This window comes from Camelus bactrianus, chromosome 17 (assembly GCF_048773025.1).
Source record: "Camelus bactrianus isolate YW-2024 breed Bactrian camel chromosome 17, ASM4877302v1, whole genome shotgun sequence".
Lineage (NCBI taxonomy): Eukaryota > Metazoa > Chordata > Mammalia > Artiodactyla > Camelidae > Camelus > Camelus bactrianus.
The window spans coordinates 34,629,102-34,641,793 of NC_133555.1; the positions used below are offsets into that span (position 1 = coordinate 34,629,102).

At 50.2% G+C, this 12,692-nt stretch overlaps 1 protein-coding gene across 5 annotated transcripts in view; it reads left to right on the forward strand.

Moving 5' to 3' along the window:
• Window positions 1-12,692, forward strand: part of PFKFB4 (6-phosphofructo-2-kinase/fructose-2,6-biphosphatase 4) — a 33,103-nt gene that overhangs the window by 9,322 nt on the left and 11,089 nt on the right. For all 5 annotated transcript variants that reach the window (XM_010969226.3, XM_074344936.1, XM_010969227.3 and 2 more), the window contains exons 4-9: window positions 3,816-3,882; window positions 6,032-6,106; window positions 6,675-6,731; window positions 7,442-7,563; window positions 9,269-9,476; window positions 10,014-10,160. In XM_010969226.3, the coding sequence (XP_010967528.1) occupies window positions 3,816-3,882; window positions 6,032-6,106; window positions 6,675-6,731; window positions 7,442-7,563; window positions 9,269-9,476; window positions 10,014-10,160 (676 nt within the window). The remainder of the gene's footprint in view (window positions 1-3,815; window positions 3,883-6,031; window positions 6,107-6,674; window positions 6,732-7,441; window positions 7,564-9,268; window positions 9,477-10,013; window positions 10,161-12,692) is intronic.

A 12,692-nucleotide genomic window follows, 5' to 3' on the forward strand; every position in this document is an offset into this window, starting at 1 on the left:
CTGACGGGGCTGGTCTCTTGACCTCTCAGGATATGGTGGGGGTGGAGATATGATGGTTTTGGTGACAAGGGGAGAGGGTGTGTGGCCTCTTGGTGGCTCACCCCCCCCACCCCCGTCCTGGTGTTAATGAGCCCTTGATAATGATACCTGTGGGAGGCGGGGATGGAGCTTCAGGGAGAGGGAAGAGGCTTAGTCAGGGCAGGTCTGCCGCATAGAGGCCACACTTGCTTACCCCAGGCCCTCTGTGGGGATGGCCTCTGATAGGGAGGGGAGCCCGAGGTAGTGCAGAGATACACAGGCCTCAGGGGTGGGGCAGAGTGGGACTGGGACCACCTCTTGACATCTTCTGAAGGATCAGGCCCAGGATAAGTCTCTTCCTGTGTATCTGGAGAAGGCTTGGCATGTTATTGACCTTGTAGGGTAGGCCCGGCTTTGCCTTGAAGTGGCCTCAGTGTTGCCGGGTGACTAGTTCACACTTTCGCTGTTATTCGTGAGATGGAAATTTGCATATAGTACCGCCCTTCCTTCCCTCTCCATTCAGACTTGAACTGAATGCTTTCTACAGAGAAACTGAGCTCCAGCTGTCGTGTGGTGAGCTATACGGTGCTCTTCTTGGCAGGTGTCACCTGAAGAGTCAGCTTCCTTCCCTTGCTCTGGGCCCAGCCGTTGTGTGAGGGCACTGAGCTGAGGTTGGCTCAGCTCTAGGGACCTCCCCAAACCCAGCACAGCCCCAGGCCGGAAACCACCTGTCTATCGCTGAGGTCAGCCTGCTCCCTCTCTGGCCACCAGGGGGCAGGAGCTCCCCCACCGTGGGGCTTGGCCCTTCAGCACCTTTGCTCTTGGGTCCATGGGGCTGGGCCAGCTGCTGCACCAGAAGGGAGGGAAAGCCTGACATTCTGTCTCTGGGGCCTAATTATGAGTAAAACTCCAGGGTGGACTCTCTGGTGAGAGATCGATCCAGACAAAAGGGAGGGACTGATACTTGAACTCTTACAGTGTGCTGGGTGTGTGGTGCCTATTGCTACCCTCCCACTTTACAGATGAAGAAACTGAGGCTCAGAGGTTTCACACAGAATACCAGATTACTTCACAGAGCCCAGACTTAAACCTAAGCACATATACACTAAAACTGTTCTGCCCATTATTCTAGTATTACCCAATTAGTAGGTCAAACGTTATATCAGATGCAAATTCTGCAACAGCCTCAAGTTGTGGACATTCATTAGCTGATCTGATCTCTGCAGTGGGGTGATCTCTGCAGTGTGTGGTGGTGCCTCACTACCCCAAATGCTGAGACTGAGGTCAGAAAGTGATGATTTTGTCTGGGATCACTCGGAGTTTGCAGCCGGGCTTGTCTGAATCTGGAGTGTTTGTGGGGAGAATGAGGGAGCTAGCATTGCCAGAGCCCGCCAGTCATTCTGCTCCGACTGCCCATCGAAGGCAGGAACATGGGGATTAATTCACATGGGGAAACCCAGGCTCAGAGAAGTTAGGGAGCTTGTCCAAGATCACCCAGCTGGAACAGCGGCCCCAGCAGTAGAAGCTGGGGGCAGGTTCACACGTGCCTCTCTTGTAGCCACACCCTCAGACTCTCCCTCGTGTATCCAAAGCTCAAGTCTGGCCACTGGGCCGTGGGACCATTTCCCATTAACCAGCCTGAAATGTCCCAGAGATAATTGGCAAAACAGAAAGGTCAGACTTTTTAAAAGTGGGAAACCTGGGAAGATGCCTGCATTTCCCAGAGATCCAGGTACTTACACATTGTTGAGGTTCCTAGAACTACACAGTGTGGCGGTCTGTCCGACGCTGGGCATGGTGGGAGGTCTAGAAGAGGGCATGCATGCCACATGTGCACACGCAGGTCATGGGTACACATTCACCACCAGGCCCATTCATACTCATGTGTGCCATCTCCAACCGCACATCAGCCCCATGTGTACACAGCCACGCTATACATGGGAGAATCCACGCGTGTGGGCACCTGCACGTATAAATACTCAGACTCACGCACGCACAGTCACGTCACACACAAGGGCGAATACACACCCTTGCATACCTCATAATGCACTCAAGCATGGCGGCGCTGATTTGCTAGGATGTCTCACAGGACTCAGCACGTGGTCGTACTCCTGGCTAAGGTTCTTACAGCCAAATGATACAAAGCAAAATCAGCAAAAGGAAAAGGTGTGTGGGGTTAAGTCCAGAGGAAGCCAGGTGCGAGCATCCAAGAATCCTCTCCCCTCGGAGTCACACAGGATGCACCTAATTCTTCCAGCCTCGAATTGTGACAACACAATGTGAAGCGTTGTCTACCAGGGAAGTTCCTCAGAGACACATGCCCAGGGCTCCTACTGGGGCTGGTCAGGTAGGCACCCTGTGCCTAGCGTGTACCAAAACTCCAGAATCCCAAAAGGAAAGCAGGTGTTCGGCAGAAAGCGTATTGTTTGCGTGAACTGTTGAGACACAGAGACCCACTCTCGTTATTTAGGGAAAGTTCACTGGTGTAGGGAACTGTTTCAGTTCCCAGACGCCAGTCAAGGGCCAACCTTGCCAGCAGGCCTTTCAAAGGCAGGAGTTTCAGGCCTGCTAGGTTACCTCTTTTCGCATGGCAGTCACACACTCATGAAGGCGGGTGCACACACACATCATACCCGTTATACACACACACTTGCGGGTCTCCTAGGCACATGTGTGGACACGTACACATGTGTGCTCACTCTATAAAGACATGTGGGTGTGTGTATAATTACACAGCAAGCATGCTCTGTGTATGCATGCACAGTCATGCACTGTGGGAAGGCGTGCACGCACACCATAGGTGTGCCTGTGGGCATTCACACATGTTGATATCCTCTATGCACGTGTTTGGACACACACATAAACCTATAATCGTGCACATGGGTGCATGCACAGACATACCCTGTATGCTCACGTTCAATCATACCTATGCCTTTTCAGTCACATGCTACACAGGAGAGCTTGGGGACACTGGGCTGTTTCCTGTGTCACCAACTTGTTCTGCGATACCAACTGGTGTCCAGCAGTTCAGTTCAATTCTGGCCTGTCTACATGGAGTTAGCGTCGGTTCCCACGGGTTGAGGCTTAGTCCCTCAGGACTGCCCCGACATCACACACCAGGCACAAGTCCCTGGGGGGCCACCAAGGACTTCTGACTGACTGGCTATAAATTGGGGGTTCCCACAACCCCATCTTCAGGTTCAGTAATTTGCTAGAGCAGATGACTGTTCCAGCTCCCAGAGCTCAGGAACATACTTGAGCTCTGTTTACCAGTTTATTATAAAGGGAACAGTTTATTATAAATGATGTGGCAGGCTGCATTCTTAGTCCACGTCTCCCTACTAGGAGAGAAAATTGAACACGAAGCTTAATGCTGCCCTGGGATCCATTGACAGCCTCCTCTCCCACCAGCAGCCCCCAACACACACAACAAGGAAGTGTCTGGTTTTAAAAACGCTGGTTTTGATAAACAGGGAAAATGCATGGCTCTAAGAAATCACGAATCGGGCAAACCTGCAGCCTGGATTTGTGCATGATGAAATGAGGAAGGAAAGTCCAGAAAAGTGTTATTTCAAAAAGTATTCCCAAGGGCCGGGGACACACCTGTAGCCTTCTCCCTGTAGGAGCAGAGTTACCAAACACTGAAAATCTTCCCAGGGAAAGGCAAACCTTGAGAAAAGAGAGAAGGGGCCCCAGGAGCTGTCCCCTCTCCCATGTGGTGTGGGGTATAAACCTGACCCTCTGCCCTCCTGCAGCCAGTCAGGTGCTTGGCTGATCCCATCTTGTCTTTCCTGAAGGCAGTGTGCCCTGGCAGCCCTCCGCGATGTTCGGCGGTTCCTTAGTGAGGAGGGGGGACACGTGGCGGTGAGTATAATACCCTGGTAACATCTGGGAGAGGAAGGCAGGGTGTGTGTGGCCCTCAATGCCCCTGGAAGCCAACCCTGGTGAAGAAGTCCGCAGCTGCTCTGCAGGAGGAAGCCAGAGGCTGCACCCGGGCCAGGAGTTTCCCTCTGGGCTTATGGTCCTGTGTGACCCTGCAGGACTTCCCTCAGAATACTGCGCAAGTTAGAGGCGTCACATTACCTAAGTCTTTAGCAAATGTGATTTCGCCTGGTGTAGAGAGTATCCCGCCCGTCCCTTGATGGTGGTTCCAGGAACCAGTTGAATGCAGAGTAAGGGAGTTCCACCTTCGTGTTGGCCCCACCAGTCAGATGGATGGGTGGTACAAGGCTGAGCAAGGGTGCCTGTGGGAAAGGGCCCTACCCCAGCCCTATGCAGTCAAACACTTCTTTTTCCCTCTCGGAGACGTGCATCCCGCAGCTCTCCGTCTCATCTCCATCTGGATCAGTTGCCACAGCCGTCACCCTGGGAATTTCCTTCTCTTCCCTCCTGAGTTGAATGCCCTGCTCTTGGATCCCATGTCTTCCATTTCCTTGGTTTACTGACTCGTTTTGCTGGGGCACATCCTTCGGTAGCAAGTCCAGTCCTTTAGAATTTCTGTTAAGTTGCTCTGTGGTATGATGGCCACTACAGTGGCTGTGGGAAAGTCTGATGTCAATCTGGTTTGCTGATCTTCCTTAAAACACCTCTTAGAGAGAACTGGGGGCTTCTTGTGTCTCTTCCTCTGGGGAAGCTTTTAAAATTTTTTTTTTTTTACTAACTTTTTAAATTGAAGTATAATTGATTTGCAGTGTTGTATTTGGGGTAGCCTTTAGGGTCTTCAAGGTGATGTGCCTTATAGCGGGTCTTCTCTGCAAGGCTGGGTCCCTGGGAGGCTCCCTCCATCAGGAAACTCTTCTCCAGCAGTTCAGGGAAATAACCGTGTATTTTGTATTTTACTTTGATAAACCACCCCTGCCACATTCACACACCTGAGTCCTCACTCCGCTCCTGTTTTCTGAGCTGCTTTTTTTGGAACTCCTGGTGGCTACATGCTAGACCTGATCCCCAGTTGTATCTTTTTTCTCACTTATTTTCTATCTTTTTGTCTTTTTTTGTTCTACTTTCAGGGAAACTTCCTCAAGATGATCTTAGAAGTGTTTGGCTGAATTAAAAAAAAAAAACAAAAACTCCTGTGATCGCCTTCTAATTTCCAAAGTTTAAATGTCCTATTCTCTGAATGTTCCAGTTTTTTTTAGAACTCTGTTCTTGTTTTGTGCTTACTATAGCATTTTATATCTCTCTTTAGATAATAATTACCTTTTTTTTTTTTTTGACCTTTCCTTCTGTTCTGTGACTTGTCCTCATTTCTTGAAGTTCCTTTTATTCTGCTTGATTGAGTCTCTGTTTTGCACATTAGAGGTTTTGCTGGAGTATCCCACGAGCCCTGGTCGAACGCCCTTTTTAAGAAGTGATGCTCTGGAAGCTGCTTGGGTGTGCAGTGGGTGGGCTGCACAGAAGGGTGCTGGGCAGGCCCCGGGGGTGCAGAGTCTGGCTGGAGGAGGAAAGGAAGGACCCGAGGCCCCACCTGCTCTTTGTTGCACTGCCAGCCAGTCCCCCTATTTCCTCCACACACTTGTCCCTTTTTTCAGAGATGCCTGTGCCCTATTCCTGACTCTCTTGGTTCCGCACGAGCAGGTGCACTCTGGTTGGTGAGGGCTTGTGTTTGCTTTTCTCTGTTGCTCTCAGTCTCTTGACATCTCCCATCTCCTCTCCTCTCGTATTCTCTTTGTCCTTCTGTTCCCATTTCATTGGGGTCTCAGGCTGGAGTGGAAGTAAACGTGGCTTCAGTTCTCCAGGTTTGACTGGTTTCCCTGAAAGTCTTGTTGCTCAAACATGAGCTGAGTGCCTGCTGCCCTGCTGGGAGCATAGGCACCCTCTTCTTCCAGTGTCCTTGGCCTGCTCCCGGGGAAGGGGAGGACCAGCCCAGCCGCTGCAGGTCTGAAGGAGACTGGCCAGGCGGGGGCCGGACAGCGGCTGGTACTGGTGAGAAGAGCAGTCCCTGTGCTGCAGCTGTTGGTTCCTCCCACCTTCTCCAGGGCCAGAGGCCAAGTTAACCCCAGTTTGGTCCTAGGTTTTTGATGCAACAAATACCACCCGAGAACGAAGAGCCACCATCTTTAATTTTGGGGAACAGAACGGCTACAAGGTGAGGCCTCCTTGGCTTACCTCCTTGGGTGGGCTATGGCAGGATCGGGCCCTCTGGGGCTGCTGTGTGCAGGACACTGGGCAGGTGGTCTCCTGAGTGGATTTGGGTTGAGAAGGGCTGCTCTTTTCTCTCCACCTGGGGTTTTTTTGGATAAAGTTATTTTAGGTTTGTTTTGTTTTTTGTTTTTTGTTTTGTTTTGTTTTGTTTTTTGGTAGGTGGGTAGGTAATTACGTTTAACCTATTTATTTTTAGAGGAGGCACTGGGGATTGAACCTACAACCTCATGCATGCTAAGCATGTGTTCTACCACTTGAGCTATATACCCCCCCCCCCCCACCAGGGGTTCTCTTTCCAGGGAGGCAGGGGTCTTTGTGGGACAATCCTGGATAGGGCAGCACCTGCTTTGGTTCCATGCTCTTTGACCCTGCCCTACCCTGAGAAGGACCTTGGGGCCCTGGCTGCTGGTCAGCATGGCCCTCAGTGGGTAGGGAGCACTGGGGAGCCACGCCCAGGGCCCTAAATGTGTCTGTGGTTCCTCCCCTCTTGCCCGCCCCGGTCTTTGCCGCAGACCTTTTTTGTCGAGTCCATCTGTGTGGATCCCGAGGTCATAGCTGCCAACATCGTGGTGAGTAGTACATCTGACCTTGTGGGGGCAGTAACACAACCAAGATGGCATGTGACACTGAGGTCCCTCTTCAGGTTGGGTGGATGTCTGGGCTGGTCTTAATTTCGTCTCCTTGAACATTGGGGTGGGGTGGGGAGGCTGTAGATGGCTGGGTCAGGGATCCGAGACCCCCAAGGACCGCTGGTGTGGAGGGCCCTGTGGCTGGTGGGCGTTCATGCTTCCTTCTTTCTCTTAACTTTCGTCTCCTTCCCCGTCATGCTCCCCGCGATGATGAAAGAGGAGCTTCAGCCCTGGCTGTAGGAGAGTGGGGTGGGGGGGGTGGTGTTTATATTTTGAAAGAGAAAGAAACTTGACCGTTCTCCCCTCCCCTGGTTTATCCCAGGTATGAACGTCTGGGTTTGGGGAGACAGTTCAGATGGGGAGGGGCTTCGAGTCCCCTTGTCCCTCTGGCCTCACCTCCCTGTACCACAAAGATGAAGGACTGTGATCATGGGGTGCCCAGTAATAGTCTCTTAGCACTGGTGTGGGAGCTCGGACCAGGGAGCCGCTGGACTCTTCCTAATGGGGCCAGCCCCCGGGATCAGCTTCCAGCCCTGCGCCCCAGCCTTGGCCCAGCCTCCCCCCACCCCCTGCCCAGCGTTCTCCTTGGTCTCCGACCCTGCCTGGCCTCCCACCCTGACGTGTCCTTGCTCTGTGCCTGGCTCCGGCAGCAAGTGAAACTGGGCAGCCCTGACTATGTCAACCGTGACAGTGATGAGGCCACGGAGGATTTCATGAGGCGCATTGAGTGCTATGAGAATTCGTACGAGTCGCTGGATGAGGACCTGGACAGGTGAGCCGGGGCAGCACTGGGTCCTCAGCTGTGGTGGGTGGGCGGTGGGGTCCACTCGGCTGCCTCCTGTGCCTCCCCGAGGCAGGTGGGCTCCTGAGTGGATTTGGGATGAGAAAGGCTGCTCTTTTCTCTCCATCTGGAGTTTTTTTGTATAAAGTTATTTTAGTTTTTTTGTTTTGGGTTTTTTTTTTTTGGTAGGTGGGTAGGTAATTAGGTTTAACCTATTTATTTTTAGAGGAGGCACCCCTAAGGGGTGTTCGGCTGAGGTTCTTACAGCAGCTGTGGGCAAACTCTTTTTCTGTAAAGGGTCAGGTGGTAGGTATTTTAGGCTTTGGAGACATACAGTCTCTGTCACAGCTACTTAACTTTGCAGTTTAGTGCAAAGGATCACAGACAATATGTAAATAAATGGGCATGTCTGTGTTCCAATAAAACTTTACTTACAAAACCAGGCTGCAGGCTGAGTTTGACTTGCTGGCCCTGGTCCGCCAGCTCCTCGATTATAGCGGAAGGAGGGGCAGTGGTTAAGTGAGTAACAGTGACATTTACATGGTTCTTAGCATCCATGCCAGAGAGACTTAGGAAAGTGTCTGTTATGTAGCATTAAATGAAAAGGCTGGAATGTGAACTGGTGTTTGGGTGGTTTATAATTATGTATGAGTATATAATGCATACGGACCGAGGAAAGCAAGCGTCTGTTGGAGGGATGGTTTCTGGGGTGTTTACGCGTCAGTCCCTGGACTGGCTGGGAGTCTCCTCAGCTGGGGTGGTGCGAGGTGGCGCTTGCTGCCGGGCCTCTCTGTGCTTTTCCACGTTTCCTGGTCTCCCTGGCACAGCATCTCTCCCCATGGTTCTGTGAGGAGACTGGGCTCATGGGGCTTTTCTGACGCAGCTCTTGTTAGATTTGTCAGTAGATGCTGCTCTTTTTATTGGTAGCATCAGTATAACAACCCTAAACTTAAACCAAGGTCACCATCCAGACAATGAGAACTCAAATGAGACCACCCAGGGGGGCTCCCAGCTGAACCGGAGCTCGATGCCCGAGAAGCCCCGCTTTCTTCTTGCTGCCCCCCCACCCCCGCCCCTGCAGACATAAACCAAAGCCAGTTCTCCACACTGCAGTGCCGCACTGATCCAAGCAGGGGAAGTGGCCGAGCTGGGCTTATAGGCTGCTGCCACCAGCACCGTCCTCCTGTGCTTCTTGTCTTGTCCATCTGCTGTCTGGTGTGGCGTGTGGCTGCCACTTGGCACACATAGGTGCCCCGGGCTGGGCTCCAGGGGGAGGATCACTGGTGGAAGGCAAGGCCAGGCCTGTCTGACCAGGCCTGGCTGACCAGGAAGAGTGGAGGGGATGAGTGTTTGCCAGCTACTCCTAGGTCAATCCTGGAGCAAACTGTCTCTTGTTCACCTTACAGATAGTGCGTTGAGAGCTCAGAGGTAGTCAAGAGGGGCCTGGGGGATGTAGAGCAGCGATGAAAGTCCCGATGTGGTAGGACTGACCCCTCACGTTTTGCAAGCATGATGAGTATGCAGCACCTCTCACAGGGTTTGTCTGTGTGTCACGCCCGTCCCGTTGCTCCCACCTCACCCCCATCACTCGCACACCAGTTGTCAGTCCTGTGTGTCACAGTCTCCAGCCTGGTGGTCAGAGATTCAAGGCTCCTGGGTCACACTCACAGGCCTCTCTCTGCCTTCTGTCGGGAAGGGATCTGTCCTACATCAAGATCATGGACGTGGGGCAGAGCTACGTGGTGAACCGTGTGGCCGACCACATCCAGAGCCGCATTGTGTATTACCTCATGAACATCCATGTGACGCCCCGCTCCATCTACCTCTGCCGGCACGGGGAGAGTGAGCTCAACCTCAAGGGCCGGATCGGCGGGGACCCAGGCCTGTCCCCCCGGGGCAGGGAGGTCAGTGTGTGTGAATGTGTGTGTGTGTGTGTGTGTGTGTGTGTACTCGTGCTGGACTCCAGCTAGTGGGCAAGCCAGGTGGGTGGCCTTATGCAGTCTGGAATGTTCCCAGCATTTAGGGAAGGTCACCAAGCACCCAGCAGATGCCTGGATCTCTGGCTTCTGTGTGAGATGTCACCAGCTGAGCCCCTTTCCAATTCTGGGCATGACCTGAGTCCCCACAGTGCAGCTGATGCTGTGCCACAGTCCTGGAGAGAAACTGAGGCCTCAGTGGGGAGGTCCACCAGCCCAGGGCACCTGGTTGTGGGGTGAGCACTGGCTGGGGACTCAGCCCCAGCTGGAACTACACTCAGGGTCAGGGAAGAATGCAAAAGAAATGCACTTGTGGGTGTGGGTGTCATTGAGAGGTTAGGTTGTATTTTTTACCGAACCTGTGTTCTCTGAGGCTGAACATGACTCCGTGGACCCTGTGGCTGTGGGGTCCTTTGATGGCAGCTCAGGACCCATGCCACTCAATTTGCTGGTGATGTGTTTCAGTTTGCTAAGAGTCTGGCCCAGTTCATCAGTGATCAGAACATCAAGGACCTAAAGGTCTGGACAAGCCAGATGAAGAGGACAATCCAGACGGCCGAGGCACTGGGTGTGCCTTATGAGCAGTGGAAGGTTCTCAACGAGATTGATGCGGTAATCACCGTCTCTTCCGTCCCCTGCCCAGGCCCCCGCGCACGGCTGTGCTCACCTAGGATGACAGAGTTGAGGGTCAGGGAGAGCTTTTTCTTTAACATTTTGTTGTCATTTAGGGTTTTGATTCATCCTTCACTCCTTCCCTGCCTCCCTCCTTCCTTTCTTTGGCATATAACTATCTAGACCAACCAGAATTTATTTTGATATCCTGACATAAGCTTTAAATCTGATTTTTGCCTAGTTACCTCATTTACCTGTAACTGTCTATCCATCTTTTTCCCCCACTGATTTATTTTACCTATTTTACATTGAGCTCTTTGTTTTTTTTAATTGAAGTATAATCAGTTACAGTGTGTCAGTTTCTGGTGCACAGCATGATGTCCCAGTTCATTTCATATTCGTTTTCATATTCTTTTTCATTAAAGGTTATGACAAAAATAATGAATATAGTTCTCTGTGCTATACAGAAGAAATTTATTTTTTATCTACTTTTATAATATAGAGGTTAACTTAAGCTCTTAATAGGGTATATATATATGTTTACGCACCAGTACCACATTGTTTTAATTATGGCAGGTATTTTTTTTTTTAACTATGTTTATTGACCTCAAGGAGGAAGCCTCTATGTGGTTTATTGTGAATAAGATCTTGTAAGATCTTGTCTGGTTATTTATATCTCTAGTTTGTTTAAAAAAAAAAAGTGACCAAATTCTTTTATTTACTCTAGCAATGTTTCAGTTGATTCTTTTAGGTTTTTCTCAAGAAGTTATTAGATCTTCTGAAATAAGGATAATCCAGTTGTCACCTTCCCAGTTTAAGTATCTTGTATTTCTGTTTTGTGTCATGGTGGCAGGAATAAGTGATGAGCAAACTAGATTTCCTTGTTTTGGTCTTAATTTAATGGGCTGATATGATGAAATAAATTTGGTGGATTATCAGTCTTTTCTGAGCCCTTGGGATTCACTCTTCCTTCAGCAAAGCTCCCTGGCCTGGGGCTTTGTATTCTTTGAGGTATATCTTTGATGACAATTGGAATATCTTCCTTGGTCTATTTTGGAAACATATTCTTGAGTCATCTTTTTTGTCCTCCAATATTTTATTATGGAGAGTTTCAAAGGAACAGTGCATCAGTGGTGTGTGACAATACAGGACACTCTAACACGTGTTATTGGAGTCCTAGAAACAGATGGTGGAGAGAACAGAAAGCTTTTGCAGAAATAGTGGGTAAAAATTAGAGAGTTGATCAGTTGCAAAGGGGAGAAAGCCACAAACATGATGGATGATAGAAATGTTTTATAGTGTGATTGTGGTGGCGGTTATACACCTTTTATACATGTAAAACCCACTCACTGAATTGTACTTAAAATTGGTTAACTTTATTGTATGTAAATTTTACCTCCATGAAAATTACGGTTTCCTCCTTCCCCCTCAAAGTTTTAAACAAAGAGCAGAGTTGAAAGACTTTAACAGGAATGCCTGTATGCCCACCCGATTAACTTTCCATTGCTGCATAAGAAATTACCATGAACTTAGTGGCTTCAAACAACACACATTAATTATCTCATGGTGTCTGTGGGTCAGGAGTCTGTTGAGGCGTGGCTGGGCTCTGTGCTCAGGGTCTCACCAGGCTTTAGTCATGATGTGGCCAGGCCTTTAGTCTCATCTGAGGCTTGGGATCTTCTTGCAAGCTCATGTGGTTGTTGGCATAATTCATCTCCTTATGGTTATGGGAGTGAGGGCCTAGTTTCTTAATAGCTCTCAGCCAAGGGGTGCTCAGCTCCTAGCGGCCACTCACTTTTCCTTGCCATGTGACCTACTCACAATGGAACAGCATCATCCGTTAAAGCCAGTAGGGAGTCTCTTTCTCCATAGTGAGTTAAGACAGAGTCTTATGTTATATCGCACGGTAGAATTGACATCCTCTTTTGTGCCAGTCTCAGTCTCTGTCAATAACCAGTGTTGTTGTGGTTGTACTGGCCCTTGTGGTTCGTATTACGATTGCAGGGTTCACTCAGCAATCACTGTCAGGGAACTTTGGGAAAAAAAAAAAAACAAAACAGAGGCTCATTACTTGCAAGACCTGGAAATGACATGGCACACCTGGGGCCACACAGTGAGGTTGCAGTAGATGGGTAGGGGGTGGTTAGGGGCGAGGAGAAGCAAGGGAAGAGAAAAAAAACAAGTGACCCAAAGAGTCAGTTATCAGAATCAACCAAGATCTCTAAAACAAAGGAGGGGGCAGTGGCCTGATTCTTTATCTCCTCACACGTCTGGCAGCATGTATATTGGAGATAGCCGGCTTTGAAGGGGATGCCCCTTTGAGTTGGACGCCTCTGTGATCCAAGTGGAGTCAGGCACTTGCATCATAAAAAGGAAAATAAAACTGCTGTCAGGGTTTATACACTCTGCCACCTTTGCCATAGTCTGTTGGTTAGAAACCAGTCACTGCTTCTGCCCACACTCAAGGGAAGGGGATTATATAAGAGCTTGACTCACTGGGAGTCACCTTAGGGTGTGTCATACCCCACCCCC